The sequence below is a fragment of the Patiria miniata genome, unplaced genomic scaffold, assembly GCF_015706575.1.
Source record: "Patiria miniata isolate m_02_andy unplaced genomic scaffold, ASM1570657v1 HiC_scaffold_3, whole genome shotgun sequence".
In the NCBI taxonomy this organism is placed as follows: domain Eukaryota; kingdom Metazoa; phylum Echinodermata; class Asteroidea; order Valvatida; family Asterinidae; genus Patiria; species Patiria miniata.
The window spans coordinates 11,978,260-11,993,609 of record NW_024037069.1 but is presented as its reverse complement, the minus strand read 5'-3'; the positions used below and the strand labels follow the sequence as shown (position 1 = coordinate 11,993,609).

At 41.8% G+C, this 15,350-nt stretch overlaps 3 protein-coding genes across 3 annotated transcripts; 2 read left to right on the top strand and 1 right to left on the bottom strand.

Annotated features, from left to right (window-relative positions):
- The first annotated feature begins 261 nt into the window (after positions 1 to 261).
- LOC119738803 (tigger transposable element-derived protein 4-like) lies at positions 262 to 8,084 on the top strand. Its single transcript, XM_038213764.1, has 6 exons — positions 262 to 638; positions 1,705 to 1,779; positions 2,182 to 2,256; positions 2,718 to 2,858; positions 4,588 to 4,706; positions 5,937 to 8,084. The coding sequence occupies exons 1-6, from the start codon at positions 279 to 281 to the stop codon at positions 7,552 to 7,554; spliced, it is 2,388 nt and encodes a 795-aa protein (XP_038069692.1). The 5' UTR covers positions 262 to 278; the 3' UTR covers positions 7,555 to 8,084.
- Positions 8,085 to 9,838: 1,754 nt separating this feature from the next.
- Positions 9,839 to 10,322, bottom strand: LOC119738804 (histone H2A-like). Its single transcript, XM_038213765.1, has one exon. The coding sequence runs from the start codon at positions 10,276 to 10,278 to the stop codon at positions 9,901 to 9,903; it is 378 nt and encodes a 125-aa protein (XP_038069693.1). The 5' UTR covers positions 10,279 to 10,322; the 3' UTR covers positions 9,839 to 9,900.
- A 1,324-nt stretch (positions 10,323 to 11,646) lies between these two features.
- Positions 11,647 to 12,273, top strand: LOC119738802 (histone H2B). Its single transcript, XM_038213763.1, has one exon. The coding sequence runs from the start codon at positions 11,877 to 11,879 to the stop codon at positions 12,243 to 12,245; it is 369 nt and encodes a 122-aa protein (XP_038069691.1). The 5' UTR covers positions 11,647 to 11,876; the 3' UTR covers positions 12,246 to 12,273.
- The last annotated feature ends 3,077 nt before the right edge of the window (positions 12,274 to 15,350 follow it).

The window sequence follows — 15,350 nt, the reverse complement described above, 5'->3', positions numbered from 1 at the left end:
AGATTACACACAAGCATTCAAAGACAAAGATTTTTAAATCAAGACTGAAACATTATTTTTACTGTCAGATTTTGTGTTTTGAGTTATGTGGAACAAGTCATCTATTTTTTCTGAAATACTAATGGCAATTTTGGTGTGTTTTCTTTTGCAAGTTCTCCTCCATTCATTTGGGTTGTTTTATTGTGTTGAATAGCCCAAATTTTTTTATGTGTTTTTTTTCTAATTTTGTCACTTTCTTTTTGACTCGCCCTGTAGAAACCAATCGAGAAACTGTGTACATGGAGATGGAGGAGCCAGACCAAGAACTAATACAGACCAGTCAAGAAGCTGAGACTGTGTACTCAGAAGATCAGGAGAGCAATGACCCAGCCGAGATGGAGAACGAGCCAGACGAAGACGAGGAGGACACAGAGGAGGCATCCGTGGAGATGCTCAAGAACAGCGAAAAGAGAGAGATGCTCCAGAACATCACAAAGAGAAAGAATCAGTGGAAATTACAGGCAACAAAACGCCTGAAGATGCAAGCAAATGCAAGGAGGAAAATGATAGAAGGGAAAACTTACACCCCCTTCTCGAAACAAGAGGCCCTCAAAGCTACAGAGACAGCGTCGAGGATCAGACCCTACAAGGCCCCAGCGGTGAGATGAAACTTGTTTTAAGCATAGTTTTTTGGTATATATTTTTGTTGTTAAAAGTTGTCTGAAAAGTTCATACTTATGTTAATAAACAACTGAAGTTGGACCAGAAAGTCTCAGTTAATGATATTAATTATTGATTCTCAGAGAATCGGTCAGTCGCTGTGTGACTCGGCCATTCAGTCAGTCAGTGACTATGTCAATCAGTTAATCAGTGACTCGGGTCAGTCAGCCAATCACTGACTCAGCCAATCAGTGACTCACCTAGACTGTCAATCTGTGACTCGCTCAGTCAATCAGTGACTCAGTGACTCAGTAAGACAATCAGTGACTCAGCCAATCAGTGACTCACCTAGGCTGTTAATCTGTGACTCACTCAGTCAATCAGTGACTCAGTGACTCAGTAAGACAATCAGTGACTCAGCCAATCAGTGACTCACCTAGGCTGTTAATCTGTGACTCACTCAGTCAATCAGTGACTCCGTGACTCAGTAAGACAATCAGTGACTCAGCCAATCAGTGACTCACCTAGGCTGTCAATCTGTGACTCACTCAGTCAATCAGTGACTCAGTGACTCAGTAAGACAATCACTGACTCAGCCAATCAGTGACTCACCTAGGCTGTCAATCTGTGACTCACTCAGTCAGTCATTGACTCAGTCAGTCAGTGACTCAGTCAGAGGACAAACGGCTGTCACTACCGGACCAGTTAAACACTTCAGGAATTAAGGTAGTGTACCACTACAACGCTCACTACAATAGTAAACCTCCAGCAATATCAAGCATTCCCTTTGGCTCCTGAAGTGTAGGGACAATCATACTGACCATTGGCCGTTCGGAAATACCCAACATTCGGAAATACCCAACATTGTGGATTTTGCTCTAAACAAATTCTGTATTACGCAGTCCAGAGATGTGGAGGATAATAGTGTGAACTTACTGGTCCTGAGGTATCGGCTGAGCGGCAGTAGTTTTGTACTAAGATTGTAAAATAAATAAATATATGAATATTCTTATCATCAGTATTCGTTCCCCTTAACTTTATTGTCATCCCGTTTTCTTTCATCAGTGGCAGTCAAGGCAATGCGGTCAGTGTGGGCCATGCAAGGTTGTCGACGACTGTAGAAAGTGTGGTTTCTGTCTGGTGAGTGCAGCTAGTTTTGTATAATCCAGGGCCCCAAGGGAGAACAGTTCTAAGTTAATTGATGGGGCTACCCTGGTAAAATAAAACGATAAATAAAATAAATATTGACCCAACTTTCTTAGTGCTCAGGTTAATAATGCTGTCGAGACATGAGTTGATTTCTATGATAGTTGTCTACAAGTATAAGTCAGAAGTGTTTGAATGTTTAGAAGTGTTTGAGATTTTCGTCTGTTTTCTTAAGTGAAAAGTGATAACTTTTTTGTGAATCCAAACATGCTGTGTCGCATCAGATGTCATAATATTTTTCCAATTTTGTTAAATGTGACAATTGTTGTGCATTTCAGAGATTGTGATGGCAAGGGCGGTCTTCTTAAGATGTTTTTTTGTTCATTATATTTTCAGGACAGGAAGAGGTTCGGTGGCCGGAAGGAACTGAGACAGAAGTGTCGGTTGAAACAATGCATCCGATTGGCCAGCGTAAGTCATCCCTGCAATGCTATTGGTCCACTGCTCTGACTCATATTTGTGCAAATTGTGCATTTATAGACATAGGATCATTTCAATCATTAATAATAACACCACTCAAACTCCTCAGAAGACTGTTCAAACCCTCCAATCCTGCAAAATCCTCCAACTGCCTCCATGTAAAAATTGCAGGCAGCCTCAATCCTGCAAAATCCTTCAATATTTCTTGAATGTGGTCCTTGGTGACCACTGCCTCAATCCTGCAAAATTCTCCAACAATCAATATGTTGAACATTGTTGAGATGGCCACCGCGCCGGACTAAGGAAAAAAAATAATCCTGTCAACAAGTGGTTAAGCTTTTCCTCAACATTTTTGCCCATAGTTTGTGTAAGGTTTGGGATATTTAAAGAATAAATTGTGGTTGATTGTTGTATTGATCAAGTAAATGTACTTTATTTGTATTTACTGATAGATTCCTCCTCCCGCTGTTGATGTCAGCTTAGTGGATCACTTTTTCTACATCAAGAGACCTGAGATAGACCCTGAAACAGAGGAGAAAGAGAACAAAGGAGCAGAGGACATGGAGAGACAATCAGAGAGCATTGAGAAACAGGTGAGTCTGGCATGGAAAAATGGCATTCAATTCACAGTCCGTCTCAAGCTGATGTTTGGTCTGTTCACTTGAGATGGATGGGGGGTGTGGCCTAGTGGTTAAGGTGTCTGACTCATGATCAGAGGGTCGAGGGGTTCAAATCTAGCTTTGGACTGTATGTTGTGTCCTTGAGCAAGCCACTTCATCCCCACTGGCCTCTCTTGACCCAGAAACATGAATGGGTGCCGGCATTTTGCAGGGGAGTAGCCCCAATGGACTTACATCTCATCAAAAGAAATGTAAGTTTTCTAAGTCATTCCATACAAACAAAACCAGCTATTAACCCCTCCTGGGCGCGAATCTTTTTTTCCAAAACGGCATCCATTTCCCATCTTCTGATTGGTCCATCACATGCATATCTAATGCCTTGTTCTCCACAACACAATCCCAAGATAGGTTTTACGTCTTGTGAGAAATGTTCCTTCCTAACTTTAGTTATTTAAAAGGTAAAATGAGAAGAAGTGCAAAACGCTCACTGGGATTCGAACTCGGATCACCTGATTAGAAGTCAGGACTACTTCCAACCAGTCCACGAATCAGCTGTTAATCGACGGTGATTTAAATACTATTATTCCTTGTGTTATAACTTATTCTCTAAAGCCCTGGACATCATGAATATGCATAACGCAGTAAGAGCGCCCTCTTTTGATATTGTTCGATCTCGTTTGGGAAAGAAATGTCGCCTCCTGGCCGGCTGACAGCAGTAGACCATTATCATGTTGCGGCCATATAGATATTATCCCATTCAAATCAACATAACCAAGGCGAGGCAAAAAGGAATAATAGTCTGGTTCCTTTTTTTGCACAAAAAACATTCAGAACTGTTATTGGGTACAGGGAACATGACTGAAATAGTGGCAGCATGATTAAGGTCTATAGCCGCAGCTTGATCACAGGCTGTGTACCGGGTGACGGCTAGAACCGCATTCCCGAACGTACACATTTCATCCATCGTGCACCTGCAGTTGCTGCAAGATTTGCATTGAATGGTGTATTTTCTAGGAGAGGGAAAGTTCAGTGAACCTTCTTCAGTCATGAAAATTGAAATGTATTGAGTGACACTTCTTATTGTTCGTGGTTAAATAGATGGGCTTTTTTGACTGGCTTTTGTTCGGTGTATGTGCGCTCATTGTTCATGGTTATGCTTGGCTGATCACACTGGGCTTTCCATATACACAGTGTTAGTGTACTACACGCATGTGCCCTCAGTGAATGGCGTCCTGAAGGGGTTAACGGTGGCCCGGTGAGCCATATTTTGGGTTGAGACCATAGAGCTATATTAAATTACTTCAGCGCTAACTCCTCATTCTTAAGTGCACAGACACTTTGAAGCCGTCCTGCGCACAGACATTTTGAATTCATATGCGTGTTTGTAGAACATAATGAAATTTGATGGATTTAATTTTTAAAGTGTACTCTAAATGCGATGCGCAAGAACAACATATAGCTCTATGGTTGGGACAGACTAGGTTTTCTTTTTAAAACCAATTCCAATTATATAATGAGGAAGCAAAGTCATTTGCAGATCAAAAGTCATAAGTTCACCAACAGTTAAATTTCCTGAAACAGCAGAACTTGTGTCATGTGTAGGATTTACACAATGAATTTACATTGGTTATTAAAGGGCGAGACACTATTTAATTTGTCTCGATTTCACACTTTTGTTACTTCTCCTCGCCCTGTCCTTTAGAAAGAACCAGAGAACCAGCCGAGCAAAGAGGAACGCAAGTGCAAGCAATCCCAGCAGAAGCCCACCAACGATAAACCCAAATCCAAGCATTTTCTGCGATCACGCACGGGGGCTTCCAAGTAAGGCTGGTCTCTTGCTTTTGGTTTTAAACCCTAACTCTCTAGCGTCTTTTACTAGGAACTGGACCAATTCCATCAAAATCCATCAATCACTGTGCATCTAATACAAAACTGTACATGACATAATGAAATCCACCACTGACGCACTGGTTGACATGCATGGACTTGCTACACGTGGCGTTTATCACATGAGCAGTACAGGAAGCTAGGCAAAATCAATCGGATACCCCTAGCACTGCTTCAGGACATAAGACCCAAGTTCATCATTCTCCATCAATATTTAGTCACCAGGCCTTCTGGGACCAAGTCCCCCACAATGGGAGGGGGGGGGGGGGGATGGATTTTGATGAAGTTGGGGTGGTTAGGGTTAATCCATTCTTGCATGAAACCACAAGTGTTGCAGTCTTATCGATCACAAATCCACACCAAAAATAAAAAACCCATCACAAGTCCTCCAGTCAAGTGCCATGCTATTCAAATTATGAACTGTGACAAAGGATTGCTCTGTCGTCTGTTACTTGTGACTGGACTTGTGAAAGGAGTTGTGATTTACTTTTTACCAGACTTGTGATGGGCATGATTACAACAATGTGAAACTAACCCTCACCTAGCTCCTCAGGCTTTATTGGCTGGGAACCCTCCTGAATCCCTTAGTCTGTCACTGTGCTGAAATACATGGGCACATTCTTCATACTAAATCTGTCGAGCAATACGGCAAACTCCCGATAACTAAAAGTTGGATAACTTGAGTGTTTGTTTATCATGAAGTTATACTTCATTCCTATCAAGAGAATAGGATATTATGTATATAAATACCCCTGTAACTGGAAATGCCCGAACCATGATCTTTTGTTTTTTCAAGAGTTGTTACTGACCGATGCAGTTTGTTTTTTTAACTTAGGATATGGCGTGCACGCTGCTAGCGCTGTCGGACTAGTCACAATAACCAGGCACTAACAGCAAAAAATATGGCTGTAGAGTTGGCCTGATAGTTTCTGCTGGCCCGACTGTTGCCTGTACACTGGCAGTCCAATCACAAGCAATCGCTGGTTCTTTGCAATGGCCACGTGGCACCCCACTGGAAATTTGATGGCTCGTGCCTGGCTGTGAGTCAGTCTGACTAGTTACTGCTGGCCCAGTTGCAGCTTGCACACCTGTCTTCCGATCAGACCCAGAATTTGGTGCGTGAAACTTTGAAACAAGACGTCATTTCATTTTGATATTTTTCAGGGGTGAAACTTCAGTTGCCAAACCAAAAACAACAGAGGAAACAACCAAAGCGAAGGAAACAACCAAAACGAAGGAAACAACCGGCAGGAAGGCCTTGTCAATTGCTGCTAAGGTCAAAATTATCCAAGAATTTGAGAACAGGCGAACTGGCAGAGTTTTGAAAAGGAAGGTAGATATTGCTAGGAAATGGGGAATTACGCCAAAAAGACTGGCTTTTATCTTGGAAAAGAAGGGAACGTTGATGGAGCAGTTCCAACACCAATGTGACGCTTGGGAGGAAAGAAAACGAACGAGGAAGGCGACGATTGCTGAGGTCGAACAGGCTGTCCTGATGTGGTGTAAGGCTGCAAGTGCCATGAATATTCCCTTGTCAGGGCCGCTCGTTCAGGAAAAGGCAAGAGCCCTGTCCAAGAAGATGGGCCGTCCCGACTACCCATGCAATGATGGATGGTGGGATTGTTTCAAGATACAACACAGCATCACCTTTCTTGCCATTGCCGCCCAAGTAAGAGAAATGGTGACAGATCGGTCGGAAACCGGCTTAAATCAAGTCCTGGAAGGGTACGAACCATGGGACATATTTAATGCGGATGAGACGGGCATTTTGTACCGCCGCCTTCCTGACCGCTCGCTCACATGCAAGGGGAAGACCTGCAATGGCGGTGAGGGAAGTGAAGAACGCTTGACTGCCATGGTGTGTGCCAACATGGACGGAAGCGAGAAACTGCCCCTGCTTGTCATTGGCAAGTCAAAGAAGCCACAGTGTTTGGCTAACGTGAAGTCGCTACCAATGCAGTATGAGGCAAACAAAACAGCATGGATGACGCCTGACATCTTCGAAGCATGGGCTCATAATATCGACAAACTATACCAAAAGAAAAACCGAAAGATCGCCATAATTGTCGACATCTGTCCTGCACATCCCCGCATCACTGATTTCAAGAGTATCAATCTGGTCTTCCGTCCCACTATCACGACAGCCAAACTCCAGCCCATGAAACAGGGTGTCATTCAAAACCTGAAAACACACTACCGCCGCCAACTCATCACATCATTCCTTGCAGCAGTGGACAAAAAGGAGGAGTACAACCCCACCGTGTTGGATGCTATGTTTCTCCTCCAAAAAGCCTGGAAAATGGTAAAGGAAAGTACCATCTCTCACGGCTTTAAACTTGCTGGCTTTCATAACAAGAAAGCCACTGCCCAGAACACCGAAACAGCTGAGCCTGACGCTGACATCAACTCCGCCACTCAAGACAAGGACCTCTTTGATCAACTTAGAGATGCCGGGATGGATATTCCGAGGAAAGTAACACTCAAATCTTACGCCGCAGTTGATGCAAACGTGCGATGTACCATGGAGCTCAATGACGACGCCATCTTAGATGCTGTATTGGCAGAAGCTAATGATGTTGAGGATGACGATGAACCCCCAGTACCCCCCTGCCCGGCTGTCTCTATTGCAAAGGCCACGCGATACCTGGACAAGTTGCGAAACTTTGCGCTTCAGAGTGAACACACTGAGGGCATGTTCAGTGCAATCTGTGACATCGAAGAAGTCATTGGTCTCGTTCGAAAAGGCGAGGCAACACGGAAAAGGAACACAGACGTTCTCTAGCACTAAAGAGCTGTGACCCTGGCATTTATTCCTCAACAAAGGCCTTTTTGAAGGCCACATGGCACCCTGTGAGATTGTGTAGCCAAATCTCATTCGGATTGAAAAAGGGAAGATGGGAAGATGAGAAGATGACATTTGAGTGGTTTATTGCTGTTCATCTATAAAGCAGACACGTTTATGAAACCTGAAACCTGAGTAAAACGATGATTTGTGACTTTAAAAAAAGTCTTCTCTAACGTATTTTTGGCTTACTTCTCTATGGGGGAACTTCCGAGGACTTTGCCTTGTTAATACAAACCAGGTTTACTATTTTGAACAGCCTCGGCAATCACGATAAAGAGGCAGCATCACGCGATTTAATTTGGCTTTGCCATCAACCGTACCATACTCATTTGCAAATAACAGTCGATCACTATTTTTTTACAATAATTTTTGTTTGAGTGGGCCCAAAATTCGGGCGTATTTATCAGGAAAAAAAATTGATATTCCAATGGATTTCCAAAGAATAAAAAGAGATAATTTGGCTTAAACTTGTTTAACATCGTTAACTGGCCAACACGCACGACAGTCACTCCATGTTCGAGCACATGCACTGCGCGCGAAGCCTGTCCATGTAGACTTGCAGACAAGTCACTACACTGTCCAGGAACAGCCATACTGCATTCTATACATGTCTCGTTCTCGTCAATAACGTACATGTCCTGTGTGATACCTGGCGTGATACTGACCACTGACCACCATCTCATGCGATTCAGTTGGTGGGGCTTAAAGAGTTGCAAGCAAAAATGGCGCCGGAAATTTCAAGGAGGACATTTCACAATGGATAGGGGCCTACGGGATGGTTAGACATATGAAGAAGTTGCAGATATGTTGAAGGAAATTCGAGTTCGGCCAATGTTCACAAGTTCTGTCGTGAGAATGGCATAAATGTAAGGAGGTCAATTTCCCAGGTGGTGAGTTGATCCCAAAGACACATCAACATTTCAAGGTGCATTGCTTAAGGCCAAATAAAAATTTTTTTAGCGTCCCCGCCCGCTTCCCTTTGGAGGCCACCTCCTTTTTTTTTAAATTGAAAAAAAAAACCTGAAAAAAAATTATAAATTTTAAACAGTGACATCATTTTTGCCTCTTTGCCATCTAGCCCATATAAAGCTAATATGTCATTTCCTGAGTCCAAGTGGCAGCCATTTAAAAAAAAAGCTGGCAGCCAACTTCGAATAATAGCGCGGCTGGTAGTTTTGGAAAATGGGTCGGGTAGCAATTTAAAAAAAACCCCAAAATGGCCTTCGTCCTTTTATTCAAAAAGGCTGGACTGTAAACCTTTTTTTTTTTACTTGGCCTAATTGCCAAACCTGAATCCAAAAATGGTCGACAAGCAGCTAACCATTTAGCGCTTTTTACAATTTAATTTAAAAAAGAAGAAGAAACTTATTGTTTTTTTGTGACTTCATACAATTTAATGTTTTTGTTTTTGAGGAAATCCAAAACGGTAAAACGAAATAACTGTATGTACCGGGATAATTGTGTTTCCGCTCTCAAGGGTATATTGAGCCTGAAATTTGACCCCTGGCAGAGGTGTAGTAAAGTCATTTTATTGGGGGAGGAGGGCACTTGCTCCCCCCCCCCCCCTTAAAAAAAAAAAAAAAGAGGCGCGAAGTCATAGTTAATTTAATGGGGGGGGGGGGGGCAAATGTCCATGCTAACAAATGCATATATAGGGAAAGATTGATTTAAGTTAAATAGGAAGGGACACTACACAGTAGGCCTGCAGACGGTTAATTCTACCTCTTTTTTTTTGAAGTTGTGCTGGCTAGAATTAATCGTTTAAAAAAGTGGGGCAAATCAACCAGAACCACTCTGTGTCGGGGAACCTCCCCCCCCCCCCCCCCCTCTAGTTGTACATGTACTGGACTCCCGGCCCCTAATTCAGAATATCTCCAAAACAAAATCCTGAGATTCTGGTACTTCTTTTGGTAGGCCTAACATCAGTACAAGTACATGAACATGATGGAGCAAGTATGGTATGGGGCTTCACACGCGGATCTTCATCATAACAATGTGTCTAGGCGGGACTATCAATAATCATGACTATGATTGTATTTATTATTAGAAAAAAATGCGGTACTGAAAACAGACGGACATGAATTCAATCTCTTTTTTGAAGTTGTGGGGGTGGTTGTTTTTTGTTGAGCTGGGGATTCTAGGCGGACGTAATGTAGGCCTTTTATTTTTTTTATTAGAAAAAAAATGCGGCATTGATAAACAGACATGAATTCAATCTCTTTTTTGAAGTTGTGGTGGCTCTGAAAAGAGCCGGTTGTTTTTGTTGAGCCGATGATTCAGCGTCTATTTGGCAGCCTTGGCGGTCTTCTTGGGCAGCAGAACGGCCTGGATGTTGGGCAGTACACCACCCTGGGCGATGGTGACACCGCTGAGAAGCTTGTTCAACTCTTCGTCGTTGCGGATGGCCAACTGCAAGTGACGGGGGTTGATTCTTGTCTTCTTGTTGTCGCGGGCAGCGTTGCCGGCCAACTCGAGGATCTCAGCGGCCAAGTACTCCATGACGGCGGCCAGGTAGACCGGGGCACCGGCTCCCACACGCGCGGCATAGTTGCCCTTGCGCAGGAAACGATGAACACGGCCCACTGGGAACTGCAGACCAGCTCTGGATGATCGACTCTTTCCCTTGGCGCGCGCCTTTCCTCCCTTTCCACGTCCAGACATGTTGATGATTGTTCTTCGATGATTCTTTCAAAGAAAATTGAATTTTGCGCCTTCAGTACGAGTATTTATACGTTTCTGATGGATTCCATTCAACCAATCATAACACTGCCCCGTACAACAAAAAAATGTACATAGTCTTGGCTTCAGACGCTAGTGATCGATAGTGGCTCGTGCAGTACGCCCTCAAACAGCGCTCTATCTACAATTAACAATACCTAAATTCATCGTCAGTTTTTTTTTTCAAATGGGAACACAGGGAAATTGACTGCAAAAAACCTCTGGATTTCCGGTGCTCTTACCAATCAGTGTTGTAGTACTCGTAATCATACTCGAGTAGTTTTTTTCCGTACTCGTATATTCGTACTCATAATCGCAAACAAAAATTCCCCAGTGTACTCGTACTCATGGAAAAGTACTTGGATTCATCATTCATTCATCATTAGCCTAATTCAATCCACTGCTGGATGAAGGCCTCTCCACTAACTTTCCATGCTTTTCGATCCCTTGCCAGTTGTTTCCATTTCTTCCCTATGAAATCAGAGATTTCATCTCGCCATCTCTTAGGCTGTCTTCCTCTTCGCCTCTTCAATGATAATGGCGTCCAATCCGTTACTTTCAGGGTCCATCTGTGGTTGTCTCTTCTCATGACATGTCCTGCCCAACTCCACTTTTTCTTTTTGATCTCAACTATTATGTCTTGTACCCCTGTCTTTCTTCTAAGATCTTCGTTCCTTATTCTGTCTCTCTTTGTGACCCCAACCATTAGGATACGTCTCCTAAAAATACAGTGTAATATGCCTACAGTGATTAACTCCTATCCTACAAGATAAATTAACAATGATTTAATGAATTGTTAGGTCTCATTGAAATCATAAACTATTAGAGAGCAAGTTTTAGCATGGAGCTATAAAAATAGCTCCATGGTTTAAGCACCAAGCATTATTAAACCATATTTTTTTACATCTTATCTCACTCCTGTCCTGAAACATTTGCTATCAAATCCGTGGCTCCAGTTGTCTTCAAGTAAAACCACATATCAAACTGTTCCATGGCTCCACTTGTTCCAGTTTCATGGTTTCATAAATTTAAATTGAGTTGTCCAATTGGAAAATAGTTTAATAAGACTGAGGGAATTCTCGTTTTTCTTTAATGTGTGAAAAGTACAAAAAGTACAAGGGAATATGTGTACGGGAAAATTACTCGTACTTGTATGGCAAAATACTCGTACTCGTGAAAAGGTTTGCCTATGGACAAACTGAGCTATCCAGCCTTGAAAAATTCGCGCCTTCCTAAAAATCACTATCGTCACTGACGTCTTGTGCCAAGACTACCCGGTAATTGATCGCTCCACCTGTTGCAGAAAACGATTCATTCAACGTCCGCAAACACTCTTCGAAGGTCGGCGATTGGGGAAATTTTAGTTCCGTGTGCAACACGTAGCCAATCAACACACGTAATTGTGCGCGGCAAATTTTAGCGGGCATTGCAGGTGGTACAGTCTAGAATCCAAATTTGCATACACGGAGGTATAAATACTGAAGGCACTCTTGTAACGATATTCGATTTTCTTGCAGTTTGCTAGAATTCAGAAACTCATCATGCCTCCCAAGCCAAGCGGAAAAGGTCAGAAGAAGGCCGGCAAAGCCAAGGGTGCGCCAAGCACCAACAAGAAGAGGAAGCGCAAGAGAAAGGAGAGCTATGGCATCTACATCTACAAGGTGATGAAGCAGGTGCACCCCGACACCGGCATCTCAAGCAAGGCCATGAGCATCATGAACAGCTTCGTCAATGACATCTTCGAGCGTATTGCCGCCGAGGCTTCCCGCCTGGCTCACTACAACAAGAAGTCCACCATCACCAGCCGTGAGGTGCAGACCGCCGTCCGTCTCCTCCTGCCCGGTGAGCTGGCCAAGCACGCCGTCAGCGAAGGCACCAAGGCCGTCACCAAGTACACCACCTCCAAATAGACAGTGTACTGATCGACAATCAAACCAATCGGCTCTTTTCAGAGCCACCACATTTTCAAAAAAGAGATTGGAAATTCCATGTCTGCTACTTACTACTGAGTACTGTTTTCGTTTCTGTATCCGTTTTCTTTTTTATCATTGGGGATCGGGGATGGTTTTATTATTTTTTTGGATGAGTAAATGACAATATTTCATTCCGTTAGAATTTCAGGAACCGAACAGTACTACTATCCTGCTGGCACTTTACCGAGTCCGACGGCGTTGTGTACGGTATACAACATTCATTACAACAAGCAGAAGCAGAAACGATACACGACACTTTTTCCATCAACTTTAATAATTGCAGAAAATGTATTGCTCCTTCATATACCATTGAGGATATACCATTTATTTACGCAAAGCTGCAGTTTGTCTATCTAATAACAAAAAAATTTAGAGTGGGAGTGCAGGCCAGTTTCTTGCCATATAGCTTTGAAAATCTACACAACAGAAGTTGTGTTTTGGGGGGCAAAACACCCAAACTCGTACAGATTTCCAACAAAGATCCAATACAAACCATCATAAATGAGAAACAAACAAAACACATACCCCAAAAATGGAACCCTTAAACATTTGCCTTTAAAACAAGGATAGGTGGATTTTTAAATTTTGAGTATCAGATTAAAGCTGAGAGATTTTTCTTTCAAATACTGAAAAAATCATGAAAATAGCACTTTAGGTTGCTTAGAAAATACCAATTATGTAAAAGTAGTCATACTGCACAGAAAAAAAATACCACAGTAAGTAAGGGATTTTGGAAAAATCCCTTAATGGGATACCTTTTATTTTCCACCTCAAAAATCCTTTTTTAGTCCTATTGAAACCTTTTCAGCATCATAAATACATGTTTATCAAAATAATTATTAAAGAAATTGCACAAATGAAGGATAATTGCACAGTAGGCTTTAATACAGTAACAAACATGTTTCACTGTTTGGAGTACCTGTGTACAGGAATGACTACTTTTACATCATTGGCATTTTCTCAGCAACCCCAAGTGCTATTTTTATGATTTTTTTTCAGTATTTGAAAGAAAATGCTCTCGTCTTCAATCTGATATCCAAAACATAAAAATCCACCAATCCCTTTTTTTAAGGCAAATGTTTTGGGATTGCACTTTTTGGGTCACACTGTAGGGCGCTACGTAATATAGTACCTGTACATAAAACAGATGGGCGGACACATTATTTTGTAATCTAAACAAGAAAGTATTTCCCTCTGTTTAATAACAAACGATTTTTAAGGCCAAAAAAAAAAATCGGTCTCTGGTCAGACCGAAGTTCCAGAATTGATGCGGCGACGCGGTTTTTTTTTTTTTTTTTTTTTCAAGCTTCAATTGCACAGACAAGGTGGGTACTATTTTGTTTTTTTATGTCCTTCATTTGCCTTTGTGCCCTCTATCATTTGCCTTGGTGCAATTTCCCCATTCCTTGGTGCTCCTTGGTACAAATATTTGAGGAGGTGCGGCAATAGAGGGCGCTGTTCAGTTGTAGCTTCCGTGTTAATTTGAAGAAGAAAAAAAAAAGGTTGACGCGCATGATTAAAATCGACGCGCGCACATAGACCAGAGACCGAGTAAATTTTTTGTTTGGCCTTACAGACGAATGTAAAAATAATGTTAGTCTTCAAAATGTACATTTGTATGCGCAAATTGTGCATTTGCCAAGGAATCATACATGCATTTTAGGTATTACGAGAGGTACATTTCGAAATTTACAGTACATGTACATGTAAAGATGACAATTTCCACCACTAACTGAAGTGTTCTCACTTGAACTATAAACTGAAAAAATTGATAAAGCATATATACATTTACATTTTGTAACACGAAAATTACAAAATGACACAAAGTAACAGCTTGTTTTATCAAGCTTACCTAACACATGAACCAAAGATTTAATATTTGAGTGAGCATTGTCCTTGGGAGTTTTACGGTAATATAAACATCTTTTCCAGTCAGCCTATACATTTTTTTCATTCAGTTTTTGAGATGCCAATAGCAGCTTGAATAATAAGCCATTGTTAATGGCTATAACCTCGACTACAACAAAACATTTCCTATACAAGTACATGTACATGTATCCAAGATCGGGGGTGAAACGACTGGATCTTCACTTCCTCAGTTGGTGTCTCCTCTGTGTTCGTGTCCACCATTTTGCTTCACCACAAGTCCCTCCGCAACCTGCGCCAAAGATCATCCTGTTGGTGTGAAGAACTTTTCACAAGATAATCACCCCTGTGTTGCTTTTAGTTGTCCATCTTGAACTGTTTTATTTAGGTCCCTTTTAGGTCCTCCGTTTTCCAGTCTTTACCCAAGTTTGGATCCAAGTTGCTCTTCTCTTCTATAATGCTAGGCTCACACATTCCCGAGTTATTGCCACAAATACCCTGATTTTTTTTGTAAGAATAACTTAAGAATGAAAAACAAAATGTCAGGAACTAGGTACGAATTGGAAGCCGAATCAGACCGAATCAAGCCGAACTATTGCGATTTAGTGCAGAATAATAACCGAATTGGCGATTTTGTCAAGAATAATATACGAATAACTCAAGAATCATCCAGAATGACCCAGAATTATGCCTATTTAGTGTATTTGTAAGTTATTCTTTATAATAAATGTACAATATTTTTTGACATATTCGTAATGATTCGGCATATGATTCTGGACCATTTAACGTCAAGAAAATAACGCTAAGAAACTTGTAAGAATGCTGTAAGATTATCCAGAATGAGTTACGAATACTGAGTTACGAACATGTCCAAAATTGTCGGGGCGCTTCCCGATCTTTAAGGATCTTTCTTTCTTGAATTTATAAGGTACATTTTTCTCCATGGTCTCCTTGGTAGCATCCTTGAATTTGTTTTTTTCACTGGCTTAGTAAAGTAATGGTTAGCCTCTTCTTGCAGAATCTTTCATTTTCTGAAGATCATTCTGAGTTGCCTCTTGGTAAGCCATTTTGGATATAAACTTTACATTTCTGAAGATCATTGACATTCTGAAATTGCCTCTTGGGATATAAAAACTTTCCTTTCCTGGCTTCTTTTTATTGATCGTGGCAATGTGG